Here is a 22,653-nt window from a genome sequence, read left to right on the forward strand (position 1 = left end):
CAGACATGCTTTTCTCAATGAAAGAACATCCTTTTGTATTAAAGAACTGTATTTTTCATTTCCAAAATCACATTTAAGGTCTAAAGTGGCATCAGAGTTCATCAGTATACACATGTGTACTTATAGCATGACCTTTACTTGAAAAATACCAATATTAGACCATATCTTCATGTTACTAGCTGTAGAAGTTTATTCAAATAAGCAAGACTAATAAAAAAAAAACAACGAAATAAAAAGAGGGTGGGGTCCCAGTCCCGACTCTGCTGTGGACATAACTCTTCAGCCCTAAATCCAGTGCTGGTGGACCTTAAGCACTGATTCTGAAGGTATCTAAACAATAATCTGAATAGCTCAGAACCTCCTCAACACACAGTCCAGCAACAGCACACACACACACACACACACACACACACACACACACACACACACACACACACACACACACACACACACACACACACACAAAAAAAAATCACCCTCAAGCAAGGAGATCCATCTGACAAATGTGGAAGTGTGTTGTCCAAAATTTGAAAAGCAATGTATGAAATCTGCTCAGTGTATTTACCACTGGCTCCACATTCTTCACCATCAGCTACTGCGATTCTGTGCTTCCATCTTGTGGTCAGTTTATGTATTGCAGCACCAAACAAACTTCCTCACATAAACCTCTGTGTGTTTCAAACAATTGTGCACTTTGTTTAGTATCTGTTCTTTACTATAATTTCATCCAATGTTCAATATACAGCAAGTTCTCCAGGCTTTCTGAAGCTTTTCTTTGGAGATTGGCTGCCTTTTTGCTCATTTTAAGTGCAGTCCTTGTATCGACCGTTTTTCTTCTTTGGTTGTTAAGCCACTTAAAACTGACCTATGAATCATTCATCTACTTTTCACTGGAACCTCCTCAGAAATGGTCTCAGTGTAAAGCACTTTACTCAAAAATTTGTCTATTACCTTTAAATTTGCTTAAATTTTAATGTTTACAAGTATGTCAGAAACGGCGTGGTAAAATGAAGACACATGGGAGGCAAATATGTATAGAGAGAAAGTAATTAATCTTACGCAGCATATTGGTGGGTTAATACTTCACTGTATGTGATGAGTCCTGCATAGTAGTGAAACCAAAAACATGTCGAAGGAGGAGGTGGTTTTTTTTTTTTATTCAGCAGTGTGAGGCTAAGATAAAAAGCAGCTCCTGAGTGAGAAACTTTATACTTTCCTAAATAAATACGATGTAAATAACAAGCAACAAAAGTCAGACCAAGACATAATCCAACAATCTCACAGTGTAACTGAGTAAGACCGACAAAGTACCTGATTCCTTTGTTTTTTTTAAACAAGTCAATATGGTAACACTTTAACCAACAGTTAGCAAAAAATGAAATGAAAAGGACCTGAAATTAGATGCACATTGATAGAAGCAGCAGTATATGTAAACACATGGACAATAATTGAGGCAAAGTGCTCTTACAGAAAAGATTAACGTGGTTATAATTTTGTAAATTCAGCGTTCCATGAATAGAATGGATTCTTGGCGTTGCCATCTCATCAGGTATTTACATGCTTTTGGACTTGTCCTGATTGTTCATGTATTTCTGGTAAACCACTGCCAGCGTGGTGAAGACGTTTCCCATGAAGAGCACCAAGTAAGAGCAGCCGCACATCAAAACCTAAATCACAGCAGGATAAAAACAAACACACCAAAGTCTAAATACAGAAAATGTAGCTTTACATATGCTTTTATGGATCTGCATTCATGTCAATTCTTTTTATGAATTCATTTTTAAAAAAAAGCTTGTTATACATTATAAAATCATGAAGCTGTCTAATGAACAAACCTGCCATTCTTTACACTCTGGGAGCTGGAACATCCTGAAGAGTGTTATGCTGTTGTAGAGCTGCCAAAACTGTACCAGAACAAACAGTCAAAAATGTCCAACACACCCCCCCCCTCCAAACATTCTCCTGCAATAATTTTCTAAATTGGTATTTTTAAACGATTTTCTAACCCCTATTAAAAAAAGAAACAAATCTAATAAAGAGGTCAGAATATTAAGAGGAGCCACTCACATGATAGAAGAACAAAAAGGGAAGGAGGAAGGTCAAGCCTCTCCACATCCAGGACTGGAAACCCTCTGAACATGAAGAAAGGACAGAAGAGAGGCCCTCAGATGAGACAGACTTAATATGTTGCTATCAGAGGATATTCCTCCTGCACTGAAATGATGCATGTGTGTAAGATAAAATAAAATCTGCATATGCACATAAGATGCTGAGATTTAAAAATGCCACAAGCAAATCAATGACAGAAAGGTGATCAGCATGTTGTATGTGCTGAGTGAAGCACTTTACATGTGAACAGGCCGAACAGCTGCAGCAGCTGGAAAACACAGATCTGGACTTCAGACTGTATAAAATGATGGAAGTTCCCACCGTGACTAACTTCTTGGTTTCTAGATGCAACACTGTGTGTTAGCATTTCAGACACTTCCACGTTCGCTTTTTAGGATCCAGACATGACTGCCAAGTTATCTGTTACAGCCAGCAAGCTTTTATTTTTTTTTTAATTTATTAACCTCTTTGTGCCGGCCGGTGTCCTCATTTGCATGCGCATTTTTTATAATGAGCTTGAACTGCAACCAAATAAGAGAGAGCAGTAATTCTTTTTGTATATAAAACCAGAGAATTTACACTTACATATCATGCATTCAATATGTCCCCAGAGCGCTATATCCTTCCTCCAACAGGTTTGCAAAAATCGTGTAAAATTGCATATAAAGCGCAAACAATACATTATAATCCTTGCAGTCATTGTTTTCATTAGCTGCTAACAACACTTCCTACATTGGACTGTCCGTCATCACGTTGTCACACGAACTATCACATGATTTCACGCAAGCTACTACCTGCAGCAACAGGGGACGTCATTTTCCCGCGAATCACTCATATTCTTGCCGGGAAATGTAGTTTTATTCTCCTAGGCCTGGCACAACAGAAACCACTGCATGTTTGACTTTATACCTTCCTGTATATGTTCCAGAGACACTTAGAACTTTGATTACACTATTGAAAGTAGTTTATTTTGATGCACATGCTGTCTTTTTGCAAATTCTGCACAGTATTCATTTTTTCCCCGTTTTTCCTACAGTTTATAAAATGAGTGTATCTTACAAATGAAGTTATGAACAGACTCAAAATTTATTTTCTGTGGTTTGAAAGGCCTCTGTGCATCTTTTTCTCATTTACAATTTTGAAGAATACAGCTATGGCTTTTCTGTATCTAGAAAAATATGTAAAAATAAACGATTTTCAATTTTTTTGTGGGTTATTGGACTTTTTAGCTAATTTCTGTAGGTACTATGGATTTCTTTCATACATATTTTGAAAATTTGGGATATAAACATTCTATTGATGTATAGAAAATTGAAATATTCCAAAAAAATGGCACTACAGCATGTAAAAATGTAAAGATATGGCCTGGCGGACCTGTTCTATTGTAGGTCATAAAGGGTTAAAAAATAAACTTCAGCCATACCCATATCATTCTGTACGATGGCAAGATCAGCCAGGCAAATATATCATGATTTATCTCCTTGTGTGCTACACACAGTATTAATGTTTCTTCTTCCTTGGCTTGCATTATTTCAGAGTTGTTCAGCTAGAAGTATAAAATGATAAGCTGGTGCACTCACCGACTGTAAGGTCCATGTTATGTCTCTCTCCCAGTGCTCTGAGTCTGTACAAACAGCCACTTTGATAGTAGTACTGGAGGAACTGGACAAAGCCTGCAAAAAAGAGAAGTATGACTTCACTGTTGGCTGAGATATCAGTGTTACAACTGTGTGTTATTTGCTACAGACAAACAGATGTGTAATTCGAATAGTACTAACAGTTTACCACCACATTTTAAGGAGGACACATATGCAGGAAACAGGTCAAAATGAGTGCATTCAAGGATCATGGCTTTCCTGTTCAAAGTTTTCAAATATAAACTAATAGATTTATTACATTTCTGTATCTGTGCAGATGCCTGTTGCAACCAGCCTTGTGCATATATAATACCCTCTTAGTACAAAATGCTGTATTAAAGTACATTCATTTCCACATACCAACTGCTTGATCTAACCTTTCTTTATACAGAATCTCATACTTCATATTCGGCCTCCAGCACATTAACACAAAAGAGACAGATATAGCTTTTATGGTGTTTCTCATCACGGGAATCGGATGCCCACAGGATGATTGAATGGATAAGGAAGATAAAATATTCCTCACACAAGCTTAAACATACACTTTTCTTTGTTTTTTTTCCTAGTGTTTGATTGCATTTGCTGTAAATTACCAGTTAATTTGGGCCTTAATGAGTCCTTTAATTGAAATATGCAAAGAAAAAAAAAACATTGTTCTGCTAAGTAGATTCTGTTTCATTTTGAGAGGCTGCAAGCCAAAAATCACTTGATTACTGATAGTGCAAGCATGTGGGGTGGAACTGGAGCAATCGCTTACTTTGGTATAGACAGTAGCTTAGGAACTGGTTTCTAAACATCTGGTAGAGAGCCCCCTCAGGCCTGCGAACAAAGATGACATTTGTTTAAAATAGAGCGCACCCCCTCAGAAAGTATTTAGATAGCAGGGATCCAATACTGAAGTCATTATATTCTAATATTTTTATAAAACTGTGATAAAAGTGGGAAACATCCCTCACCAAGTGAGCATGACTCCAGACAAGAACGTAGACACATAGTGATGGAAAACCCACCAGCCTTTGATCCTAAAACAACAAGGAAGATTTGACATTGAAGAATCAAGTACGGGATACCAACAAGCAAGGAAATATCATAAAAATGTTCATATACAGAATACATTCATATGATGAATGATAATGAACCAAAAAATACCAAAGAAATTATAAATAGTCCAGGGTTCTAGCCTGCAGCTGATCACCCAGCGGTGCGCCATGGTGAGGTCGCCTTACACCGAGCTGAGAATTTCACCGGTTCACTATTGGAACTGTTCTATCACTGCAATTAGCAAGCAGGTTGCTGCACTATAGTATTAATTCATTGCAATTTGCAACCTACCACAGGGCACAGCCAGTTTCATTCACAATGTAAACACATGATGTTCACCCTTGATTTTGTGGGGCAAACAGCGTAAAACCGAGGGGGAAGTAGAGAAAAATGGGATCTCAAAGGATAATTCTGGGTTTCCAATAAACATAAAATCCCAAGAGCTTGTCTTGTTTCTTGTCTTCGTAGACTCACAAGGATAACACACTGACGTGTTGCTTAAGGAATGTTTATTAACAATAGCTGCAGGTAAATGCATCTTATGTTCAGAGAGTCACCCTGCCTATTGTTATCAAGTCACATGGTCCAATCAGATTCAGGTGCCTCGAATGACCCGTAGGACCAACCCATTATCACAGAATATTACATCCATAATATTATCCAACTGTTCACCATCACTGAATTAGCAAGCTGGCACAGGATTTAGCGTTTAGCATTAGCAAGCTAATTAGCATTAGCCCCCACTCCCCCAACACACATGGGCTGGGCTGAAATTTTTTTCTGGCTAGAACCCTGTAGTCACATACAGTAGTTACTGGAGGGCTCAAGAATGAGGCTTTGTGCTTGTTCACAGTGCCCTGCTTTATTACAAAGACTTTACATGACCAGTTCCTATTATAATAAAAATAGAGGTGGCAGAGACAGTAAAATGGCTACAGACCTTGAGCCGTTGCTGATGAGGATACTCTCCCGGATGGTGAGTGTGCAGTAGTACCACACCAACAGGAAATTGAACAGGGCATCGAGGACCCTGGAATAACAAAAACACTGATGAGTATGTTCCTTTAAACATCAACATGGGACCTGTGGCTGTATTGGCAAGTAATCAAACATTTACTGCTGGCTGCTGCAAATATCTGCCAATATTTCAATATTTACCCAGGGCTGAAACACTTAGAGAGTTCATAACCTCATCCACAAGTTTCATGAACATAAACTCAAAAAAGAAAGAGTAATAAAGTGCAGGGAGATCGTACCTGTAGCTTAACAAAAAGCGACACGTGAAAGAAAATACGAAGAGGATGACGGTGAGGACCAGTTTAAATTTCTCATATTCATCTTTGTAGGCGAATCTGTTTGGTGAAACAACAGAAACGATTGTTAACTTGGTGTCGACTCGGACGCACTTTAAGAGACATTTTTGGGCTGGAAAGAAGAAAATGAGCGACTTACTTTGCCTGTTTGTTGAGGAGTGTTACATTGACATTTCCTAGAACAAGACTGAGATATAACCTGAACAGGAAAAGGCATCAGTTATTCAAAATGTGCTCAAATAACATATTTTAATAAATGTTTTTTAAAATGGTAAACGTCTCGTCTCATCTCTCTAAGCCTGAAACTCGTCGACTGTACGGGCACAACTCCTTGTTCCTTTCCATTATGTAAAAGGGAAAAAAAAAAAAATTGCTGCATTTTATCGTTTTCATCTAGATACACACAACAGATCCAAATTCAGAATCATACCCATTCTTCTTTGGGAGAAATGCTTCCATCTCAAAGAAATTATGAGTTCTGTCTTTAATGGAGTCCTTGATTTCCGCGATGGCATCCACCTCCTTTGGGCTTAATTTGGCTGTTGAAGAATTTGCTTTGCATCTAATGGTGGAAAAAAAAACCAAAAAAAACAAAAACAATAGGACTTACTCGTGTGCATAAGAGCAAAAAACATTTATTAGGTCACTTTTTTATGCCAAAGCCTCCTATCATAGGCTAGATTTTGAGATCTCAGAGGGGGTGCAGGAGTCTAGTTTCCTCTCAGATCACATGATTTACAATATGCTGAAAGGTTATTATTGAATTTTTGCCATTCTCTTCTGCTTATCCTGTTCAGGGTTGCAGAGGGGCTGGAGCCTATCCCAGCTGTCATAGAGCGAGAGGCAGCGTACACCCTGTACAGGTCACCAGCCTGCTGCAGGGCTAACACAGAGAGAGACAACCATTCATACCTATGGGCAATTTAGAATCACCAATTAGCCTAACCCCAGTAACTGCATGTCTTTGGACTGCGGGACGAAACCGGAGTACCCGAAGAAATCCCACGCAAGCACGAGGGGAACATTCAAACTCCACACAGAGAGGCCCGAGCCAAGGCGACAGTGCTAACCACCGCGCTGCCTTTTTGCCAAGTGAGGCCAAAAAAAAAAAAAAGACTCTCCAAGTTTAGCAGTATCATATCAAATGTTTCACCTATTAACTTTGAATTTCTGAATCATGAATCCTCAGTATCTGAAGTACACATTTTGTAAAGTATAGTGGAATATAGCTGTTACTTAACTTTTAAAATACATTTCATAAAACATGTTACTAATCTTATGTTCAAGTTGGGAATGCTGATTAAACTGCAGTAAAACAAACAAAAAAAAAAAACAACTCTCCCTCAGCTCATATACACTGCAACCAGGAAAACAACCAGGACCAGAAGCTGGAATCAACCCCTGCTCAGTGAATTTTATGTCTCAGTAACAATCTGTATCCTGAATGAGCTGATGACACATAAGCTTTTTATAAAACCATTAGATGCATATTTCGAGTCATTTTCTCTCATTTCATTTCTCAGTGTTTCATCAATACTCACTCTTCTAGCGATGCGGTGAGCTCTTTCAGTTTCTTCCTCTGACGTGCAATAGCGCTGGAGCAACTGTCCTGCAGTTTGGTCACTTCCTCGAGTTTCTGTTTATATAGACGATGGGTGTCCTGGGGTTTAAAAAAAAAAAAACAAAAAACCAGAAGATCAAATAAAAATGTATGGTAAAAGTTTCCACTATGATGAAACCTGTGAGGACACAAGAAGGGAAAAGCCACCAAAGCTTTCACAATAATGCTCAGCTGGTGGAGTCATCCTCTGATGCTGCTGCACGTTTGTCTTTAAAGCCTGTAATGTAGATTGGTAAATGGGTTATCATGTAAATAATTGTGGATTTGTTGTGAATGGGCTCTTGCCATTTCATTGATATTTTAAATCATAAACTAATAAACACCCTCTTGGTCCCAAAGAATTTAAAAATGTTATTGTACCTTAATATTTAACTATATATTAGAAGTAGGTCAAATTGGACATAATTATATTGTTTTCCTCGAGGCATGTGACCTGTTATCACAGTTGAAGCACTGCAGAGTTACCTGAATTTTAACGGTGATCATATTTTGACATCTACAGCGGGTGATGCTTTGGTTCCAAAGTACTCTGCTACAATAAGCAAGCACTTTGTATTCACAGCCTCTTGTATAGCAGCAACAATAGAGGAATGTAACTAAGCACATTCACTCATGCACTTATACCTTTGTACAAGTTTACTTCTAGCTTTTTGTAGGGACTGGTAACCGGTCTGATAAAGTGGTTAAAATGTCAGCTACCACATGACCGGTCCATACCAAACAATTTCTCAGTCACCGCTTCAACTGATTCTGGAAAAGCTGGAAACAGGAATACATTTTCAGCCTCTGGCTTCATGTAACCCAACATAAAGATAATAACAGTTCCAGTCGTGTCCAATCTTGAGAAAAGCAAGCATTATTCTCATCATATCATAGCAAATACCCAAAACTGAGCTATCAGAATCATATAGAAACGGTCTCTCCTGTATTTGAGGGAAAATCATGTATATTTACAGAGAATTAACAGTTGTAGGCAGCAGTTACTTTGAATATTATTAATTTACACACAAAACATATCAGTTCAGTACACAAAACATGATTCGGTTCACAAACAAATTTCTTAGAACTTCTTCATTTTTTGCAAACAATAACAAAAAATTTACTTTTAATGGACATAAAAGTCACATTTGAGTAGAAAACAAATGACAATTGAGTAAAAAAAAAAAAAAACTGATGATCAACTGATCAGTGTCAGCCACAGATCACCTGAGAGGTCTGTTACTGTTTCACTGCTAAAACTCAATGCAACACAACAACATTCCTCAGAAAAAAAAAAGCTGACACAATAATCCTCTTCTGATCAGATTCATCAGAATAACACTTTCCACTCATAAACAGTTTGATTTCATTCTCACATCATATGAGAGTTTGTCTGCTAAGTGTCCGACTCGTCCACAACGTTAGCTCCACCTCAAAGAAAGTTTCAGCAGCCCGGGCCAACAGCAGCAGCGGTTACCGACAGAGAAGTCCTCAACGACTCACCTCAGTATCGCTGTCATCGGACAGAAGTGAGCTTCTCTCACCCATCAACTCTTTTTGAACTCTTTTGACAAAGTTTTACAGCCTCCTCCAGAGTAAATTTATGAAGACGTTTCACGAGGTAAACAGTGATCTTACAGTTCTGACAAAAAAAAAAAAAAAAGATCGGCTACATTTAAACGGTTGTAAATGACTATTTGGCTTATAATCTGTCAAACACATGTCAAACATATCTCTCATGAAAAACAGTAAGTCATTTTGACCATTTAACAACATTACTGTCACAAGACAGAAGCTGCATTCACATCTGGCAAATTGACGTTTATATATATTCTTTATTTATCTGCGAAAAAAGTGTCGTTGACATTAAAATGCCTTTAGAAAAAAAAAAAAGACAGATCTGGCTACGAGGGCAGAGGAAATGGCAACAAATATAACATCACAACTCTATAAAAAGATATTCTTAGTGGCCAAAAAGGACCGTATTGATTATAATATAGAGCGCCATAAAGATACTTGCAAAACATGTGATTTCTTTCATTTAATATACAAGCCTTTCAGACTACAGTCTATTTACCCATTTAAGCAAAGACATTACACAAAACACACACACACACACACACAAAACACACACACACACACACACACACACACACACACACACACACACACACTTCAGAAATCAGTTTTTGGCACAACACTGGCCAGTGCGTTTGTGGGGACTTAAAAAGGTAAAATATTTAATTAGTTACTAAATTATACGTACTTGCATCAATATCTTGCAATTAAAATGTACTCCAGTAGTATAAAATGAATACTCAAATAACACCCAGTTATATTAACATTCACTGAAATTAGACATGTAGCTGTTAGTGTGTTTTACTCATCCTAAAATTCAGTTTTAAAGGTACTTCCCGAATGGAGTTTTTCTGCCTTATATTGATGCCGGGTTAGGATCTGAACACATCCTCCGTGAGTATCCAGCACTTCCCAAAGCTGACATCAGCATTTTAATCGCTGCTATTTAGTCACATTTTAAGAACTCTTTTGTGGATAAACACACAACAGTAGCACGTCTATATCCGGTTACTAACCGGATACCTATATCAATGTATGTGTAGTGTAACGGCTTTCGTCTGTCAGCGATAACAACAAAGCAACACCCGTGGCCTCGAGGTTCTTCCTGTCACAGTGTGGCAGCTGTCACAGAGAAAAACAGGCTGCTGTCCTCGCAGGAATGTAGCTTAGGTTTCACTGACATTTTCTGTATCTCTTGGCTGCTGTTTACTAGTAGTTATCTTGAGCTGCTGAAGGCGAGCCCCACATTTCCCCGACCTACCCCCGACCGCTAGCTTACCCGGGCAGGGGTAACAGGGGTGGGCACACCGTTTACTTACCTGAATTTGTTGGTAGTCCTTCTCTAAATCCTCCCATTCGCGCAAACACTCCGATAAACCAGCTGGACTAAACATTTTTCCACTCTGGCATAAGGAAACCTCTCGGAGTTGGTCAATAATCAGACTCGACTGAGCAACAGTTGTACCATTAGTCTGCGACAAAGCTGAACAGCTAAACAACGGTTGCTTCCTCCAAGCGCTTTCACAATAAAGGTCTCAAAGTATTTAGCGTCCCCAGTATTTAATAAAATTTACATTTATTAAATATAATTACGAATGTATCTTCCTGTCTCGATAGGATATAATTTTGACATAAAAAGCCATAATTTGTAAGTCCATTATCTTTACTGAAATTTGTTTAGTTTGATGTGTAATTGCAATAATTGCATTGCTGCTGTATGCTGCATTTTAACTATGGCATATTAATTAATTTCCTATATGCCTTTTTTTTAAAATCAGGAAATATAGTATATAGTAGTACTTCGGTATAGTGTTGTACTGCTGTGACTACACTGACTTGAGAAAAACTGAAAACACTTCAAATAATTTCAAGGATTACACTTTGTATGCTTTTATTTTTCATGCTACATCCGGTTTATCACACCCTTGTAACCAGTTTGTCCAATCAGATGTCAGGCTGGTATTTCAGTTTCTCTCATCAGCCAGTCAGCTCTAACGTCATATCAGGAAACGTGCCTTGAATTTTGCCTCTCAGGCAATACGATCGCTTCTTTTATTCATCCAAACCACAGACCGCATGAGCCAAGCTGATAAGCCGCGTTTGGCCACGTAACCCCAAACCATCCCCTGACCCTAGCTATGTATAGAGAAACGCAGCGTTTAGCATAAATGTTATTACTCGGTTCAGACTCTACAAACAAGCTACCTTTACCGGTAAAGTAAAATACAGGGCAACCAGCTGCTTACCACTTGGCCTGTGGCCTGTATTTTTAGAGCTGAGGTTATGCAACTCTGTACACAGGGTGAAGTGTGAATTGTTACCTCTGGCAGGGCCATTTAAGGACATAAATCAACAATTGTTAAATTAATGAAATAGAAAAATTAACGTTTTCTTAATAACCATTTCTGGACTATTTCAATGAGCAGTTTTAAAGGGAAATAAAACTTGAAAATGATCCCTGAATTTACAACCTAAATTTTGTCATTAAAGTGAAAATTGGTGGCTTTCATTGCTTTGGATCAATTTAAAAGATCACCTCCCACTAAAAAAAAATCCCTGGAGAACTATTCCAGCTTACATATACGTATTCTTAAAGTCAGTGCATTTATCTAAACCAATCAATCTATGGCTACTTTTGAACTCCTGAATTTGTACCTTAATTTAAGAACTAAGGTCCTTTGAAGTTAAACTTACTTGCAGTTAATGTGGACGTATAAGATAATTCATACATTATATGAGCAGCATGCCTGATACAGAGTTCAGATAACAGATCAGTGCAACTGTTGCTTTATTTGTTAAAAATAATGTTCAGATAAATCAGTCTGTTTTGTTCCCAAAGTGTGAAGCTCCCAGTCGGACAGCTGCTGCAGAAACCCTGTGTTTGGCCTCGCGATGGGTTTACATTTGAACATATACATCCAGGCCTCCTGAAAAAGTCAAACCAACATTATGCACTGCTTTTTTTCCATAATTGAGTTCAGTCCTTACGTATTTACATAAACATATTTACTTTCTGTCAAATGATTCAGTGACTGATAGCAAAGGGGAAACAGCCAGGTGGCTCTGCCAAAAATTCAAACACCCTGACATGTCTGAAGTTTATGAATGGGGTATATCTTTGTTGGTTGCGTCCATGTCTAGAGATTTTTGTATGTAAACACTTCATCTCAGCGTTTTGAGACCCTTAGAAGACACACACTTTGTGCACACACTCACTCTAAACTGAATGAAACCCACTTGCCTTCAGTGTGTATTTGAAGTAATGTATGAGAAATGCAACGGTCACTGCGCTGCAGCGGCTCCTGCCTTGCCTGGAAACTATCAGGACACGAGACCCCACGGTGATGTGTGAACCTGAACACAGGAGATGGAGAGAAAGAGAGTCCTCCGCAGCACCTGTTTTTATATTTATAGCTATTTATAGCAACAAAACAAAAAAGAAACAAAACCTATGGAGGATGAATTGCACTGCATATTGCATACAATCTCCAATGTATATGAAATCATTTGGTTTTTAAAAATTATTCAGTGGATTAACTTTACACTTGAAGTTCTGAGTTTTGAGTCATATGCAATCAATTTCACATAGTTTGAGATCTTGAAGTTTAACCTGAGCTGAGAAACCCAACTGAATTTATTATTTATGTCTATACTCTCATGCTTCAGTTTGTCCAACTGAAGAACTCCAGACACCCCAAATCCAAAAGGTTTCCATCTTTCCATCTACTATGAAGGAAACTAAAAGTAAGATCATAGAATATCCACCCATCCATCTTCTTCTGCTTGTTAATTAAAGTACAGGCACAACTTACTAACAAAACTACAGATCCTTTCAAAGCTTGAATATAAATCAGACACCACTGAGTCAGCCACAGGGATGTTAAGGAAGGCCTGGTTCCCCTTTGTGGACCTAGATTTAAAAGAATTCAAAAGAGTCACAAATTCACCATCAGTGATGCAATATGTTAATTATTTTCTCTAATACTTAATATTCAGCCCTTCCTTACTCCAGAGCGTTACTCTCTGAGATGCTGACGATAGCATCGATTTTCAGGTCTTTGAGGACAGTGGTGTCCATGCCTTGCTTCTGGTCACCCATGTACAGCAGTCCCGCTATGATCTCCACTGGGTAAATCTTCAGGTTTTCCAGCTCCTGAGATAGTCCATATAATAAATTACATCAATTCTCTTAACTGCTTAGCACTGCAAGGGGACTGGAATCTATCTCAGCTGTCACAGGGCTAATGCAGAGAGACAGAACCACTCACTGCCACATCCACACTGATGGCCTATTTAGAATCACCAGGTAACCTAACACGTGTTTGGACTGTGGAAGAGAATTGGAGTACCTGGGGAAAAGAGGAACATCAGCAGGTGTGAACAGGAATCTTATTGCTATGAGGCGACGGTGCTAACCAGTGCAACAATTATTACCTCTCTGACCTTGTTTTATATTTTTTAGGCAGTGATTGAACTCATTGTCACTGGATATGAATGAGAAACCGCCCTGTAGCTCCTAAACTCTAAACACTGGCCTAATGCCACATTATATCACAACACATGTGTAATTTGGCAATTAATGAATATAGATGGGAGAGCTGTACAGAAATCCTGAACATGAATCATTTTTTGACCCTATCCTGTGCCAGGGTGTACCCCACTCTTACTCTACGACAGCTGGGACAGGCTCCAGACCCCCAACAATCCTAAGCTGCATAAGGGCTTTAAAGAAAAATGGTAGGAATGTGTGTGTTTTTGGAGGGTTTTACCATGATGGTGTTAAGTATTTTCTCAGTCCTTAAGAAAGGGTATAGAGCTGAGAACCTATGAAAGCCTCCTCTCACTATGTGGACTGGATTGAGGCTAGCCTTAGCGAGGACTTGGGCACAACCGACTGCTCTGCCTGTAATCACACAGAGAGCAGCAATAAACATCACTTTAGGGACTGAAATACAAACAAGGGAGTTTGGGGGGGGGGGGGGGGGGGGGGGCAGGAATGTACTTGCTTTCCTCTGGCACAACAATGCAAATAAAGTGCATAAAGTAATAAAGTAAAATATTAATGGATGTGCTTTGAAGAGATGTCTGATACCATTCTAACCTTGCTCTTGTGTACAGCTTGTGCTGCTGTCATAGACCACCACATGCTGCATACTGTCAACCTCCACCAACTCTGGAAGAAGGAAAGCTCCCTTTGAGTCCTGGAAAAAAGTCAGCTGGAAAGCTTTAGTACAGTTATGTGCAAAAGTTTAGAGAAAGCATTGAAGTATGTGGATATAAAGCTCCTGCAGTACTTGTAATATACAGAAACACTTTATTGTTTGACCTCTGTGCTTTCACACAAACACACACATGAAAAATCCTTAACCTGAAATCTGGTGTTTGAGAAACAAAAATACAACACACACAAGCTTGAACTGTATTAGATGTCTGAAAGGAATAGAATAGCAGCATCTCACGAACCTGCCCTCATCACACAGCTCAGACATTTCAGCACCAGTTTTCTTACTTCATGTTTTCATATGTTTATGATATCACCACAGCATCTGGCTTTACAATAGTCAGACTTGTATTAATTTATACAGACAGACATTAACTGTGGACCCAATGACAGCCATACCATTTTAGCATTTTTAGCAGTTATGATGTGACTTCTGTAGTAATCTTGGGCTTCACTAGCATCTAGAACAGAAGCAAATAATACTCAAGTTACAACTAAAATTGGAATTGAATAAAATGAAAAATATGTCGATATAGCAAGTTTTGTTACATTTAACTCAATATTTTACATTTAATCACCATAAAAAATGAAATAAAGGTATAAACAGAACAGCATATAAAACAGTTTACCTTGATCGCTTTGATGCAGTTCTCAGATCAGTAACACATTTCCCCACTAACATAGCCTCTGTCACCACTGCTGTTTCTACACATGCTGCACTATTGAAGACATTTTGTTATTGTGTTGATGTGTTTCTCATCAGAATCTCACAAATCATCAATGTGTGTAATGTGATATAGTTGGTTTTATAACATTTTATCTTCAACATTTTTTAATATACTCCCAAAGTATGAATATCAACTGTGAGTCCATTAAAAATGCAGTCAGGAGAAAAGCGTCACCCCCCCCCCCCCCCCCCCCCCCCCCCCCCTCCTCCTTAAGATTGTTGGTGATTTAATGCCACAATGAGGGTATTATCTGGTGTGCACAGTTTAGAATTGGAGCTTTTCCTGGTAGGATGAAGGAATGTTTCTCCTTTGGGATTCGTTCATGAATTCTTGGTAGTGCTGCAGTGAAAACAGTTAGAGCAGTTGTCTCGGGGGCACATCCCTGGACTTGAGGGGGTCGCTGTTCATGCAGTTGTCTTTCTCGCTCTGGTGGTTTTTAGTGCATAAATACCCACTGCAAGTAGCTGCATGAAGACTAGGCTTGAGATTAGTAAGTTTCTTGGTATTGTGTTGATGCGTTTCTCATCAGAATCTCACAACTCATCAAAACAGTTTGTGCCTTTGTCGGTCAGATGTACAGATCTCTCACTTACCTGATTACTGTCCAACACTGCACCTGTGTTTCAAATCAAATGTTTCTCAAATATGTATTAAAGAACAAGGAGGAGGACCACAGAGGCGAATCATGGGTGTAGTGAAGGAGAATGTGGAGAGGGTTGGTGTGACAGGAGGATGCTGGGACAGGGTGAGATGGAGGCAGATGATGTGCTGTGGTGACCCCTAAAGGGAGCAGCCGAATGAAGGAGATGGCATTTCAAATAAATCATTCACAATTCATTTTTTTTGTGTATGAACACATTTTTGCACTACTCAGCAAAATTTTGATAAAAGCATGAAACCATTTGTTTTCCAAGTCTGATTTTCCATGTTTTGACACATAAAGTGATAAAGTTTTATTTTTAATGTCTTTTGCACAGTTCAGTCTGTGTTATGAGAAGTGTCTTAATTGTTTTGAGAACTGCTTTAAGAGTGGTGAGAATGAAGTTCCTGCATCAAAGTGATCGAGAAACACTGTAATATAAGCATGAGAGAGGAAAAAAAATGCAGAAATAAACAAAAGAAAGCATGCACTTAATTTCCAATCATTAAACACAACAGGAAAATGTAAAGCTGCACATGTAAGAAACAAAAAGCTTTTACTGTAACACCTATACCCACAGACAAGCACACTCTCTAATAGTCATAGGACTGAAAGGCAGCCATAGACCTCTAAGCAGTGGGAAGTGGTGACAAAGATTAACACAGAGGTAACAGTGTGTTACTCTCTTACCAATCAAACAGAGGTAGTTGATCTCTGCCAGTCTGGACACACAGCGGCACTGGTTAAGGAGATTGTAGAGTTCAAACGGCTCGCACATCACAATTTTAGCCATCACACAGAGAACCGCAATGAGACAGCGCTTAACTAGAGCACTAATATCAGTAGGAAACTGGCAAAGCTTGGCCTGCCAGGTAAACACAGCAGACACAAGTGAGTTGTTTGTATGGGTTATGTTGCTAAGCAACTCAGCGTCTTCTCTCATTGGCTGTTGGTGATGATGTAGATTCTGCATCATCACACTCTGTAATGCAGAACCCATTCATTTTCTTGACTATAGAAATTACATTTTTATTCCTATAGGGGAAAAGGTTTAATGGTCTCAAACTGGTGTGTTTTAAACAGGACGTCTCCAGGCTGCCACACTGTTGAAGAGCCTGCACTGTAGGTGTGACAGCCGGACCACAGACAAAGACAGAGGAGGGAGATGGGTAAATTTGAGAAGAGTGAGCATCAAGACATCAAACTACTGAAGATATTGACAAGAGTTGTGAGTCTGAATTACCTGCTGTGATTTTAAACTGCCATCCTCTGTGTTCCTACACCTCCTCATCACTTGGATAGCATAGCCAGTAACAGCTAATTTATAATTCTGCAGTGAATCTCTGTACAGCCTATGCACATTGTGTGTTGGGGAGGGGCTTAGAAGAGATGGGATGAGTGACTGCACCTGAGGTAATTAAGGTAAGTGACTGAACCTGTGGGAGCGAGTGTCTGAGAGTATTTAAAGGAGCTGAATACACAAGCATGCATTGTTCTGGAGTGTGGAAGCTGACAAATATAAACCTGTGAGCCAAACAAGCTGAAGCCTGCTTTGCCCTCCAGTTTGGGAGGGAGAGTGCCATTAATATGCTGTTCCTGCTTCCTCCTGTGGGGATGCTGAAGGACAGCTGCCACCCTGACTGCCTGAAGCCACCAAAGCTCAGACCACAGGGAGGACTTTGAACCCAGAAGGAGTTAAGTGCTCTTAATAATGCCTAACTTGTCTGTCTCTGTGTGTAATGTGATATAGTAGGTTTTATAACATTTTATCTTCAACATTTTTTAATATACTCCCAAAGTATGAATATCAACTGTGAGTCCATTAAAAATGCAGTCAGGAGAAAAGCGTCACCCCCCCCCCCCTTTTTTTTTTTTTTTTTTTTTTTTTTTTTTCCCCCCCCTCCTCCTTAAGATTGTTGGTGATTTAATGCCACAACGAGGGTATTATCTGGTGTGCACAGTTTAGAATTGGAGCTTTTCCTGGTAGGATGAAGGAATGTTTCTCCTTTGGGATTCGTTCATGAATTCTTGGTAGTGCTGCAGTGAAAACAGTTAGAGCAGTTGTCTCGGGGGCACATCCCTGGACTTGAGGGGGTCGCTGTTCATGCAGTTGCCTTTCTCGCTCTGGTGGTTTTTAGTGCATAAATACCCACTGCAAGTAGCTGCATGAAGACTAGGCTTGAGATTAATAAGTTTCTTGGTAGGCAGTCAGCGGGAAAGCTTTAATTTGAATTGCACATCATGGATCACTGCCATAAGGCAAGCTTTGTTTAACCTCCTGAACTGAGGAGGGATAAACTGATGCTTAGACAAAGACTATAAATATGCTGAGGGCTATTTATGAGGTCAGCACATGAGAAACAGAACATGATTGATGTAATCTGACAAAGTAAAACTCAAGGTAAATTTGAGACAAGAATAAACTAAATGGCAACAAGAATCACCTGAAGCAACTCTAGACCAAAAGAAAAGCCTGAAATATCAGTCATGAATCAAGGCAAATAAAACTCTGAAATAAGAAGGGACCATAACATTCCTACTGTGAATGAATGGTACTGCAAAAAGACTTAAATCAAGAGCGATCCTTCCTAGATTACAGGTTGAGTTTGTGGAATTTCTTGAGCTTGTGATTTTATTAACTGCTGACCTTGTACTCATGTAGCTTGAATATAAATCGCTGGCATATTAAATGAAATGATTTTTCCCGTTACAAACCAAATGGTGCAGTAAATGTAGAGTTTTGTATAATTTAATGGAACTTAGCCTGGTGCTCACACTTGCATGAATCAGGGTTACAACAGAGCCGCTTCTCGGTGAGATGATGCTCAGGAACACTCGCAAAACATCTATGAAGCCTTGTTCCTGAGGAACTCTGGGGTCTCAAACTGTTCGGTGGAGGCTTTCATGAAGGAGCACTCCTAGCTGCCACACTGTTGTAGGACAAGCACTGTAGCTGCAACAGCTATACCTCCAGAAGAATATGAACAAACTGTAAGATACAGCACTGAGACGTAATGAAGGGGAGTGAATTGGTAAATGAGTAAAGAGGTGGTTAACATTGTACCATGGAAGATGTACATGATCCTTCTGGCACAGAATGGCCAAAGTCAGCCAGCCAGTCATGCAGAACATCTGAGCCAGTCTCTATTAGGATATTTTCCACTTGATATCCCTGATAGACCAGTGAATGTCCCACGTTCTGTTCAGGTAACAGCCAAATATGCATCCATGGTAATGGAAGTCCACATATCTGCTGTGAGGCTGACACTGTCAGTGGTCAGTAATTCAGCCTTCGCCAGCTCCTTTTCTTATCTCCTCTCCACCATGGCCTTAACACCATTCCTACACAGGATGGTGTATGTGGGATCCAGTTTTGCCACAAATGCTCCTGGTTCCTAAAACGGTGCGTGAATAAAATGATCAAAAGGTTAAATTAACATTAATTTTAGAAATGATACAAACAGCAGGTTTGTGCTACTTAAGTCAAATTCACTGTCTACATCTAGGTTAGAAAACGGTGCTTACCTTGATTGGGGGCATGAGGCTGAGTGTTCTCAAGTTTGGCTCTGTTGTACATGAGCTGCTGAGGGCAAAGCATACAGTGCACCATCCAACAGATGTGTCCTTAATCACTGTGGGTGTTCATGAGCTGAGTGGCTGAGAGGAGAAGGGGGGGCGGCGCAGTGCTGTGTGTTTGTAGCATTCGAGTGAAGCAGTGATGGCCTGAGATCGAGACAGTCGGGTTCATTCCTTCATGCCTGTACAGTTTTGGCGTGGTTACGGCCAACAGAAAACACTGAATTTGTTGCAATCTTTCACCGATCCCCTCAACATCCTAACGGACGCTGCCGTATCAAGAATGTGGAAGCGCATGGCCTAAAATTAAAGTTTTGCAAGATCTCACTTGTAAACCCCCCCCCCCCCCAATTGTCCCTTGTGGGGTTCTATAGACAATAGACACTTTTGCACCTTGAATAAGTGTGAAAATACTAAAACTAAGCATTAAATTAAAAAGTAAAAAAAGAGCAAAATAACTGAATTAGAGGAGAAAAAAGTAAAAATGAACTAAAACTAAACTATAATGTAAAATCCAAAACTACTATAACCCTGTTCTGAACTCATTTTAATGACTACTAAATCTAAACACTTTCAGCTTTTCATGTGTTTTGAAACTGGGTTTTTAGAGACCTGTAATATAAATGCACCTGTCTTTAAAGCACTTTAGGTCTTAAATGTTGTTTTTATAAATAAAACAGTTCCCAAAAAATGCCCACTTCAGTGGGCTGAATATATAGTCTAGGTAATCAGACTGATGAAATGATGAAACTGATCAATAACTACTGCTGATGCTCTGGCATCAGTCATGACTGAAACATGACTTTCACCACTATAAGCTATCTGGGTCTGTTTGAAGGATTTCCTTTAATTTCTTTTGCTGGTCATTCTGGGACAAAGCACTTTCATGGTCTCAGGTCTCTTATTTGACAGAATTTCCAACAGTAACAATAATAGTATTGGAAACAGTTTCATTTACAGCTGTAAAATATTTATGCACAATGCAGCCTACATGGCTCTAGTCAGTACTGAGTCACAGGACCACAGGGCAAAAGACTACAGAGCAGATGAGTGGTGTTTGCAAAGATGTCTCATTTCTGATTAACAAGAGCAATGTACAGAACATACAGGAGAGAAACTAAAGCATCAGTCCTATCATTCTTGTAACTGGCACAAATGATGGTATTGGTATCAATTCTGTTTGGATGGATTGGTCCACCCACCCCCATAGCAATCACTGATTTTGATCCTAATGCACTGCAGCCTGAAAAGCAGGTCATCGCTGCCTGTACCAAAACACGAATCAAGACCAGGTGGTCTCTGGTCAAGGACCTAATGTTCAGAGGCATTTTCTCTTAAAACCTTGTTTAGCATAAATGTTTACTTTTTTGGCAGTTCAATTTCTTATGATGCAATTATATATTCTGAAACTTGAGATTCCACCATAACTGTCATAGAAATCGGAGGAGGGGGTTGGAGCACGGTGGTGAGTCAGGCAGGTCTGGATCAGAGCCTTCCTCGTTACTGACATATTCATCAGCTCCAGCTTCCTGGTGGCGAAGGTACGCGTGGCCTCTCACTGGCAACCAGCAGCAACACCTGCATCCCTGAGCGTGGACAGCTTGTACACCTTAATGGAAAAGGATTTTAGATGCGCACTTGCACAAGAATCCTCAAGCATCCAGTAAATGGATCCAAAACATCCATAACTGACTTTTGCTGAGTGTATTTGGTCTTTACAAAAAAAAAATCAGCTAAAACAGATGTGAACAGTAAATCTTGTAAAATGTATAAATGACTTTACCTTAGCTCTAATAGCATACAGTTTTAACATTAAGCAGACAATTTTAAACCCACAATAGAAGCTAACAAGTTAGTTCATTATAACTTAAAGGCACTTGTTTAACCACTAGATATTCCTCAGACTTCAGAGTTTCTATTGGGACTAGTGGACACTGATGCCAGAACACTACCTGAACCCAAATGAATACAAGCTGAACCTAAACAGTCATAAAACCAAGCAAAAATATCCAGAACCTGCAAGGGGCAGCAAAATAAGCAAAACGTACTAAATCTGCAAACCAGTACAGGTGAAGGAATGGACAAAGAGAAAGGGAAGGGGGAAGAGACAGAGAAGAATATTATGATAAACAGGTAAAACTTCTTGAGGCTGGTCAATCACAAGGAAAGTAACAACCAGGGACAAAGTGTGGGTTATTTTTATTTAAATTTAACAAAACAGGAAACTGGGAGAAAATAACAAATTTAAGTTTTGACTTAAACCCTGCACCATAGGATTAAATTAATTCTACTTTAGTGTGGTGAGCACCAGTGACGTCAGTAACGGGTTACTCTAAACCAAGGATCCTCAAATCCAGGCCTCAAGGGCTGGTGTCCTGCAGGTTTTAGATGTGTCCCTGATCCAACACACCTGAGTCAAATATAGAAGTCATTAGCAGGACTCTGCAGTCAAGTTCTCCATATTGAGGAGGTAATTCAGCCATTTGAATTGTGTGTGTGTGTGTGTGTGTGTGGGGGGGGGGGGGGGTTGGGAGCATCATAATAATGAAACCCCTGTGGACACTGTTGGATGTAGGTCTACAGAGGATGAAGTAAACATTTCCTTCAGGCTAAAAGGCCTCTTACCTACCTGGCTTGAAGGCCCCACTCCATCTGACTTCACTCCTTAATTCATCAGAGATCATTCTAGTCAGAGCTGCTCTGCTTTTTTGGTTTTAGTCTTGTAAACCTTGACAGGTGCTGACCAGTGCCATTTTAGTGTTTGCTTGTACAAATGAGGGGGGAATGCAGTAGGCCATCAGTTTATACCTGATGAGTTAAGTGGGTCGTTACCTGCAAGTGACTGCCGGTTTTTGTCTGCATTACTTACCTTGAACACCCTTTTGAGCAGGGTGAGTGTTAATCTTCTGCATTGCCTTTGGTCATGACTTAACAAAAGTTCCCAGTTAGACACTTGTACTTAGTGGCCGGATTTCCATAACTGTTATAATGCCTTTAAGGTTTTTAGGATTTATAAAAAAGCTATCAGTTTTGAGTGGTGTGGGGTATTTAGAAATGCTGAGGTTTTAGCAGTAATGGCAGAACTCAATTGTTAATGAATATCTAGATCTCCATTTAGCCACTACAAATGTTCCTGGGATCCAAATGTGAGAAATTTCTATTAAAAAATGCAAATACAGCCTTAGGAAAATGTAACTAAAAGCAAAGTCA

At 39.4% G+C, this 22,653-nt stretch overlaps 2 protein-coding genes across 4 annotated transcripts; both read right to left on the reverse strand.

The window, feature by feature from the left end:
• Positions 1-1,143: 1,143 nt before the first annotated feature.
• Positions 1,144-11,614, reverse strand: LOC115791958 (transmembrane protein 120A-like). Its single transcript, XM_030746267.1, has 13 exons — positions 11,600-11,614; positions 10,598-10,783; positions 7,642-7,760; positions 6,531-6,662; positions 6,240-6,299; positions 6,044-6,139; positions 5,728-5,817; positions 4,703-4,768; positions 4,504-4,565; positions 3,690-3,782; positions 2,068-2,132; positions 1,836-1,904; positions 1,144-1,667 (listed from the first exon to the last, which is right to left on the reverse strand). The coding sequence occupies exons 1-13, from the start codon at positions 11,612-11,614 to the stop codon at positions 1,554-1,556; spliced, it is 1,167 nt and encodes a 388-aa protein (XP_030602127.1). The 3' UTR covers positions 1,144-1,553.
• A 459-nt stretch (positions 11,615-12,073) lies between these two features.
• On the reverse strand, positions 12,074-16,810 carry styxl1 (serine/threonine/tyrosine interacting-like 1). 3 transcript variants are annotated; one of them, XM_030747123.1, is made up of 8 exons: positions 16,558-16,810; positions 14,899-14,960; positions 14,380-14,479; positions 14,048-14,181; positions 13,286-13,431; positions 13,091-13,188; positions 12,520-12,632; positions 12,074-12,205 (listed from the first exon to the last, which is right to left on the reverse strand). In XM_030747123.1, exons 1-8 carry the CDS (start codon positions 16,808-16,810, stop codon positions 12,074-12,076), a joined length of 1,038 nt encoding a protein of 345 aa, XP_030602983.1. The 3 variants fall into 3 exon arrangements, with proteins under 3 accessions (XP_030602983.1, XP_030602984.1, XP_030602986.1); XM_030747124.1 differs by having other exon boundaries at positions 12,520-12,692; positions 16,558-16,763; XM_030747126.1 differs by lacking the exon at positions 14,899-14,960 and having other exon boundaries at positions 12,520-12,692; positions 14,380-14,451; positions 16,558-16,763.
• Between the last annotated feature and the right edge of the window lie 5,843 nt (positions 16,811-22,653).

Source organism: Archocentrus centrarchus, chromosome 14, assembly GCF_007364275.1.
Source record: "Archocentrus centrarchus isolate MPI-CPG fArcCen1 chromosome 14, fArcCen1, whole genome shotgun sequence".
NCBI classification, from domain to species: domain Eukaryota; kingdom Metazoa; phylum Chordata; class Actinopteri; order Cichliformes; family Cichlidae; genus Archocentrus; species Archocentrus centrarchus.

Excerpts from the sequence above, each read along its gene's own strand:
- styxl1 (XM_030747123.1), bottom strand. The coding sequence starts at position 16,810 with ATGAGAGAAGACGCTGAGTTGCTTAGCAACATAACCCATACAAACAAC. Across the intron at positions 13,432-14,047 it reads AAATACTTAACACCATCATG|GAGCTGGAAAACCTGAAGAT; the intron begins GTAAAACCCTCC and ends GGACTATCTCAG. Across the intron at positions 12,206-12,519 it reads ACTTCAAATACACACTGAAG|GAGGCCTGGATGTATATGTT; the intron begins GCAAGTGGGTTT and ends TGACTTTTTCAG.
- LOC115791958 (XM_030746267.1), bottom strand. Across the intron at positions 3,783-4,503 it reads AAGCTACTGTCTATACCAAA|GCTTTGTCCAGTTCCTCCAG; the intron begins GTAAGCGATTGC and ends TCTTTTTTGCAG. Across the intron at positions 1,905-2,067 it reads CCTTTTTGTTCTTCTATCAT|TTTTGGCAGCTCTACAACAG; the intron begins GTGAGTGGCTCC and ends GTTCTGGTACAG.